General features: G+C 41.4%; 1 protein-coding gene across 1 annotated transcript in view; it reads left to right on the top strand.

Annotated features, from left to right (window-relative positions):
* The first annotated feature begins 6,331 nt into the window (after nucleotides 1-6,331).
* The window catches only part of Snx7 (sorting nexin 7), a 79,455-nt gene continuing 77,583 nt past the window's right edge, over nucleotides 6,332-8,203 (top strand). The window contains exon 1 of the mRNA XM_036191482.1: nucleotides 6,332-6,585. Coding sequence (XP_036047375.1) covers nucleotides 6,364-6,585 — 222 coding nt within the window. The 5' untranslated portion in view covers nucleotides 6,332-6,363. The remainder of the gene's footprint in view (nucleotides 6,586-8,203) is intronic.

Below are 8,203 nucleotides of genomic sequence, written 5' to 3'. Positions count from 1 at the left end.
GACAACAAGACCTATAAGTATCCACAGTCCGCACAGAACAACAGACAAAGTTTTTAAGCATATGTTAGTATGTTTTTATTATATACAGTTAAATAAGAAGCCATCTTCCTGTCCACCCATAAATATGTGTGCCCAATAGATGGAATATATATATATATATATATATATATATATATATATATATATATATATATATGTGAGATAAACACACAAGCGGTGGGAAAACACCCATAGCTGTTCTTCGGGAAGAAATCCAGTGGCACATGAGAAGAATTACAAACAGGAGCAACTAGTAATTAATAGTAACTCCATGGCCTTGCCAGGCTGGGCTCCCCATCAAAGAGTCTGGTGGGTTGATCTGCTGAACACCAGTTGTCACCTGCTGTATACTCCCATGGCCCCTTGCTACCAGCAGCTCTCACTAGATCTTGTCTTCTGTCCGAATTGTTGACTGATTTCCCAGTATCTGGATGAAAAGCACTGGCTTCATTTGAGGCATATACCCTAATTTGCCCACACTCTTCATATTTTTTCTGGAAGTATTTCTTGTTTATTTGTTTGTTTGTTTTTTAAATAGGAAAGCTGAAAAATTCCCCTAAAATTTTGAGTTTTGCTTTCCTTTTATGTTAACTGTTTTAAGTCATCTTTCTTTCCACGCTCAAGAATAAACCATTTGTGTCCTTCAATGCTTTCCTTAGATGTTACCCTCGCCAAACATTAAAGTTCATTGATCATGGGATTTACAAAGCACCAGGATCTTGACATAATTCAGCCATTTTCTTGCTACTTTATAATAACATTCCCTCTACTTTGCAATCACATTTTCTCATTTCTAGCTGGGGCCCTGCACCATGATTGTATTTATTTATATATGCATTCCTCCTTTCCTGAACCCTCACAACCTAATCACTTGTAACAGTTCATTCACAGCAATCATCTTTCTTAACTTGAACTTCAAGACTTCTCCAATGTCTGCCTCTTACCCAATTTCAAAGCTATTTCACATTTTTACTTATTTCTTCTAGCAGCAACTCTCCTTATGAGTAATAATTTCCACGTTATTATAACAAAAATACCATGGACTATGTGGTTAATAAACAACAGAAATTTATCTTTCATAGTTCTAGAGTCCAAGTCAAGGTGCTGGCAGACTGAGAATCTAACAAAGGCCAATTTGTTAATTAATGAACTATCAGGAGAGGGCTCTTTTCAGAAATACAGACAGATAAGTCTTTGCCTCTCCACAACACCAGGGTTTACTAAATAGCAATAAATTCAGGAGCATATCTTTTGTTGCCTTTAATTTATTAATTATTTTTAATTTCATTTTGTAAACACAACCATTGGCAGTCACAGGCTCTTCTATTCCAATCTTAATTACTAGCATTGTCTCTCAGACTGCATGTTACAATTGAGAAGATACATACGCACAGCACACGAACATGTACACACATCCACATGTATTACAGAATAGCTGTGAAAGGATTAAAAAAAGTTTCAGTGTTCAAAGTGATAAGGCATACAACAGATGCAAATGCATGGAGAGTCAAGGGAATTGAATCTTGAGAACAACATGCTGAATGGCAGAAGTCAGTCACTAAAGACAACAATTGACTTAATTCTTTTTATGTGAACAATGGGTAAATCTAGAGATTTAAAAATTACTTTAGTAGTTCTAGGGCCTAAGCCTTGGGGTACATGGGAGTAATTGTTAATGTGAGCAAAGCTTTCCTTTGGGGGGTGATTAGTAAGTTCTACAGTTTAGTTTGTTGATGGCTGTACAGCCAATGATTGTAAACTTGAGCATTTTAAGTGCAAAATAAACCTCAATAGAGATACTTTTTAAAAGAAAAAGGAATTATCGTTAGGCCAGTTTTATGAAGTGGTTCCTCTATGCCTAAGAGAGCCTTCCTTCAAGGCTATCATCAAAATGTAAAGCAATACCTTTCTCATCAAAACATTGCATAGGAATGATTTCTTCCAATTTTAAGTAATGAAAATATCTTCAAGGGCACTGCAGATAAGTTTGACTCCGAATAAAATTCTCAGGTAGCAATGTTCTGACTAATGTTTTTGTCCTTGGAAAGACAATAAACACTTTAGAAACAATATCAAACTGTTATAAAAATCAGTCCATTTATGGAAGTAATTGGGTAACATTTGTTGAACAATGACCAACTGTGTCTAGAAATCACCCTCCCTCTGAGTTTTCCATACTGTTAAATAAAGAAATTTGCTTTAAGTTCTGACTGATGACCATTCCCAATCTCTGTATTTGATGGTAGGGTTAAGACAGAAGTAGATTACTTAGGTCATGAAATTATAAACATAGTTCATACTTGTTGAGTTTTGCTAAGTAAAAGATGTTTAAAATCATGCTTGTTTATTATTTCACAGTGTTTTTATTTGATGCAGAAAAATGACAAAGCACTTGCAATTTCCAGTGTACTAAGGAAAACATTTTGGAAAAACACAAACACATATTATAGTGAAAACTGAATTGCTTGGGACTCTGAATGCAATTATGCAGCAGCTGTGGCAGCATGATACTACTACTTAAGTCAATAACGCTAGCAGGAAAAGCAATAAAACAATTAAGATTTAGATAGATACTTAGTTCCTGTATATTAGTTACTTTGATCTCCATAACCTTTGAAGTACCTATTATTAACTATCCCATCTTTGCTGATGAGAAAATTGAACTTAATAATTTGAGATACATGCTTGAGTTTTCAAAGCTAGTAAGAAATTTCATGTAAAGAACTGTGTACTTTCAGATAATTGGGTAATAATCACAGCCTTGAGGTCATAGCCCCTGTATTAGCTTGTCTTTGCCTCATGTTAAGCACCTAGAATTAACTGCTTAAAGGTTACAACTGTCATTTGTGCTATTAAAAACATTTTTGACTCACTGCCTACTGAACACATAGTGAGATTGTACTTCATGGCCTTTTTCAGATTGAGTAGTGTCATGTGGTCGATCCCAGCCAAAAATTTGTGACCAAACCAACATTAATAATAGCAATAACAATAGTAATCAAGTTAGTTTTCTTCTGAGCCAAAAAAGGAGAGATGGAAAACAGAACACATGTTAGTGTGTGATGAGGGATACAGTGAAGATGTCACTCTCAATCTCAAGATAGATAGTCTATCATGGGTCCATGTGTTCCATCCACATGAAGTCAGAGCAACTTAATATATCTTTATGTAAGGGGACATAACGTACCTTCTTAGAACCCTGCAAGGCCCAGGAACACTCTTCACTAAGCCATTTATTCACACTTCATTCTTTGTAATGTTCCGGCTATGGAATTTATGATGAGCTGATTCCTTTGCATGTGAGCCCATGATGACTGTAAAATGTGCTTCTTGATCAGATGGAATGTTATATGCAATGCTTATATTGAGGGTGCTTAAGATGTTCTCCATATCCATTCATAGTGGTCTCCGCAGAAATATTAATGAGACAAGGAAAGCACATTTCTATATGGAATATGTGCATTTTAATGAGGATGAATCTCTACCCAGTTCTGGAGAACGGAAGTTAATGTAATGAGCCTGATGCCAGATGTGGGTGCTGGCTTATGTCCCATATACCAAGCATGTTGCAACAAGGAGGGTGTCGTTATTGGTCTGTGTTGTAGGCAGATCAGACATGCAAAAGTAGAACTAGGCAGGTCAACATCGGTGAAGGAATGCCTACATTACTGACCTGTGCATGAGCTCTGTCTTGGGAGAGTTATCCCGGAATGCATAATTCTGTCTACCTTATCAGTGAGTCACCTTTGCAATATGCACTCCTGTGGGATGTTTCACATTCCAAAATATCTTAGATCGTGGTCATTCTGGAAAGTCCATCCGTAAAATTCTATTCCATGACGATTCAACCCAATCATTTGCAACTAGCCATGAATTGATCTAGATTTATATTTCTAGGCTTGTCTCTCTCCAGGGAAAGTATACAACCAAATGTCATACTAGAAACTTTGCCTCCTAGGAGGGCTGGCCTTCATCACTGTCTTCAGATTTAAACCTACATGGGGGCATCTATCCTTTTCTGCCCTCTTTCAGGTGATATTAGCCTATTATGAAGAATATCAATCACGCTAATAGTCCAGGAAATAAAGAGACAAGACAGAGTCTGTATCTTCATTACTATATCACTGCTCAAAGTTTTGGACCCTGTTAATTCAAAGGCTTGAGCACTAAGTAAGCATTCTTCTACTAAAGGATCCTGTAATTATCTCTTCCAAAAGGAAGCAAAGATTTCAGGAGTCAAATGTAGCAGACACACAGTGATGTACATAATGGGCAGACTTCAGAGGTTTCCCTCATTTTCCAAGCTGGCAACTCTAGTCCTGGGTGCCCAAGGCACAGCTGATTTGTATTTTGCATTTAGGTGGGGTTGAGTATAAGAGGAAAGGTGATTTGGCTGTTGGAATGGTGAACAGGGTGAATTCGAGTAGAATTTTCTTATTTTATCTTTTTGTCCTCTTCTTCATCTTCTTTATGACGAGGATCAACATGGTTTTTCTAGGTTTAGAAAATTCTCTGCCTTGGGAAATTTCATGACAGCTGGTGACTTAGGCAAAGCAAGAGACACAAAGAGGTAGAACTGTGGGGGCATTTTTATGACAATTGTAGGGATGTTCTTCAAAATAGCACAGTGCTGATGTGCTATTTGTGTCTATAGCAACAAGGGAAGGTGCTTTGGTTTCTCAAAATCAGCCAGCAGCTCCAAAAGGATTTGCTCCAACGCACATGACATATTTTAGCCTCTGCTCTGAGCTGTGTATCTGCTATTTGCTCTAACTGATCTGAGCCTGTTTGCTATGTTCTAGAGGTAATTAGGTGACACACAGTATCATTAAGAGTTTCCTGGTTCAAAGTTTACAAATTGGAAACCTCAGACTTCTTACCATAGCTACAATGAGATTAGAGAGGAAAACATAAATTGTCTTAATAACTTTCATTCTTTGTGGAGCTCAGCAAAGAGCCATTTTGAATGAGCATGTCCGTTAAATGTGCTTTATTAATATGTTCCATGGTTCTCAACCTAAAAACTTACCATTTGTTTCCTAAGGAATACAAGACACATGTGTGAAACACACACACAATCTATATAATAAAAACAAGGAGAAATTGGAACCAGACTGTCATTTCACAAGTCTTACTGAAACTTATGGGACTATAGATAGTTCCTGGAAGAGGGGCTGAACAGAGTGTTTTCGGGACAGAAACCATAAGGCACAGAATCAAATTTGTCTATTTAAGTGGCTAGTGACCGAGCTGAAATCTACATGGGCCTTCCAGAAACATACAGGAAGTCCTTGAACAGTTAAAAGAGAATACATTCAAGAACTGTCTCATAATCAGAAATCAAAATACTTAAATTGGGAATTCTTATGTTTCCCCTCCCTATTTTTCTTTTTTGTATTTTTCAACCTGGGTTTCCCTGTGTTAAAATCAGCTGGCCTCAAACTGGAGGTCCTCTTGCCTCAGCCTAACCCGTGCTAAAATCCCAGGCACACACCACCAAACCCGGCTCTTATAGGACTAGCAAAATTTAAAGAAACAAGAAAAAAGACGAGGCTGAGGTGAACAAATTTTAACAAGTGAAGCTAGTTCTAACATGTATCAATTGGCATTCAATTTTTCATTAATTTTGGGTCTCTAAGAAATAAGCACTGAAAAGCAATGAATAAACAAGTAGTTTCAGCTTCGCTCTGGCAGTAAGCAGGAGCCTGCAAGATTGTTTCTTTCTCTTTGCAATACCCAGGCCTGCCCGAAGACCTTGGCTCTTGGAAACATTCTTGCACATTAACTTCAGGAAGAATTTCTAGGAGAAAGCTACATTAGAAAGAAGCTAAAAATAATTTTTCAGTCTCAGCTTCCTTGACTTGACAGTAAAACGACCACAAGGTCCAATCACTGGGTCAAAAAAAAAAAAAAAAAATCAATCAGAAACCAGGAGGTTATAGTGTCTTTAATTTTTTTGCATTAGTCTCTATAAAATCACAACCCAGGAAAAAGGCCCTTTTAGGTACTGGAAATAAAGCTGGGTCAGCTGGTTGTGCATCCAGTCCCTGCCATCTCACTCACAAACCTGGTGGCCCTTAGCTGTGTCTGAGCAAGAAAGCCACCTCCTGTCCTCAGGGTCTTCATTGCCCACTCTGGCGGGGGTTCCTAGCTTCGGGATCTCAAGCCTGGCAGCAACCTGAGGCCAGGTCGGGGACTCACAGTCCGCTCTGCCCGCCTGCCCTCCCTGGCTCCGCGCCGCGGTCTCCCGCAGTTCCGCGTCTGCGCAAGGCCGAGGGGCAGGAGCAGGGCTGGCCGGGGAGGTGCAGGGCGCCGCGGGAGCCAATGGGAGCGCAGGGGGGAGCCGGTCTGGCTGCAGCGGCCGGCGGGGCTCGCACTGCCGGGATGGACGGCGAGCGCCTGGCGTCGGGCTCCTCGGAGCTGGCGGTCGGTGAGAGCCCGCGGGGCGGCGCCCCGATCCCGGGTGGCAGCGGTTCCTGCAGCCTGCTGCAGGCCGACGTGCTGGATCTGGATGAGGACGAGGACGACTTGGAGGTGTTCAGTAAGGTGAGGGCAGGGGACATTGCGGCGAGTGTGGAGGGGGCGGCGCGTCCAGGGAAAGTTCCAGGGTGACTCAACTCCCTGCTGGACGCCGAGCTGGAGAAGGTACACCCAGCCTGAACCGGCCGCTCCCTCCTCAGCACTTTGGCCTTCCCAGAGGCAGGGCCAAGGCTTATGGAGTCTCAAAAGTTCTGATTTTTTTTTTTTTTTTTAAACTACTCTTTCAATTTTGTCCTTCCTTGACAGGGACATCCCGTCTCATGCATGGGCGGGTGGCCTGAAACTGCTCCTCCTCCAGGCTTCTTGATTATCCTGAAGCCTAGGAGAGCAATTGCTTTACTGCAGGAAAGTGTTTTTTTTTAATTTACTGTGGTTACGTGTGAATGGGAGAGTTGAGTCACACCATAAGAGTCTGGAATCCTGTGACCATTCGGTGTAGAAATCCTTTCAGCGGGAGAAAGCCTGGCCTCCACTACAAGAGGAGATGGAGTTGTTTTTTATCTTTTTTTTTTTTTTTTTTTTTTTTTTTTTTTTGCCGGAGACCGGGTGGGGGGGGGGGGCGCGGTTAACTATGGTCCACACCCCAGCTGCAGTCTGCATATTTCCTTCGCATTTGCTTGGAAATCTAGCCTCAGAGGCGCTCCCTGGCTAGTATGCTTGGACAGAAAGGGACTTACGGGCATTAGTGGTTGCTTTGGGTGCCTGTGGCCTAAAACTTGCACTTTCTGAAAGTTCCAAACAAAAATACCTTTCATGTGGCACAGTCCCGTGTCACAGCAGTTTCTCAAAGGTGCCACTAATGGAAGCCTTGAGCTCAGTGGGAACATCCTATCAATGACTGGAGCATCTGTGCAGTAGTTACATGTTACTTTGAGATGTTTAAACGGCCCACCTACTTAACACCTGTCAACCAGAAGTTAGCAAGAAAACAGAACGCTTGGACTCCTGTGCCGAGCTCACAAACTTCAGTCTGCACCCTTTAGAGCCTATGGAGTGCTTCACCCAGTTGCGTTCTCCTTAGACTTTGCATCACAGTTCTGTGTGCTTAGCTTTTCCATTTATTTAAACTATAAAGTTGGGAATTTTATGCTTAGTTTCAATACTGATTTAAAATTTATTTTATTTGTATTTATTTGCGTGTGTGTGTGTGTGTGTGTGTGTGTGTGTGTGTGTATACCCTACTGCACAGATGGCAACCAGAGCACTACCTGCATTCTGTCTCCTCTCCTTCTATCATGTGGGCTCAGGGGGATTGAACCTAGTTCCCCAGGCCCTGCAGCAAGCAACTCTCTCTACTGAGCCATCCAGTGAGCCAGTACTCCCCCCCACCCCCAACCCCATTACACACATACTTTATATTCAGATCAGTGTGGAAGTTCCAAACTTGAGGGAGAGGTGTTGGGATTGGAGCTTGTATATCAAAATCACCTGGAATTGCTGCAAACTCTCCAGGTAGCCTCTCCCCCTAGCTTCTGTGTCCCTTAGGTCTCCCTGGAGAATCCTTGTCTCAGGAGTCCCTGTGGTCCGAGATGATTCTGAGATGGCCTGAGATGGAGGAGCTGGTCATTGGCTTGGGTCCATGGGAATGCTGGGGATTGCTGGAGTTAGATGGTCTAGGAAAAGG

The sequence above is a fragment of the Onychomys torridus genome, chromosome 6, assembly GCF_903995425.1.
Source record: "Onychomys torridus chromosome 6, mOncTor1.1, whole genome shotgun sequence".
In the NCBI taxonomy this organism is placed as follows: Eukaryota; Metazoa; Chordata; class Mammalia; order Rodentia; family Cricetidae; genus Onychomys; species Onychomys torridus.
Note: the sequence above shows the minus strand (reverse complement) of the source record. Positions and strands in the feature narration are given on the sequence as shown.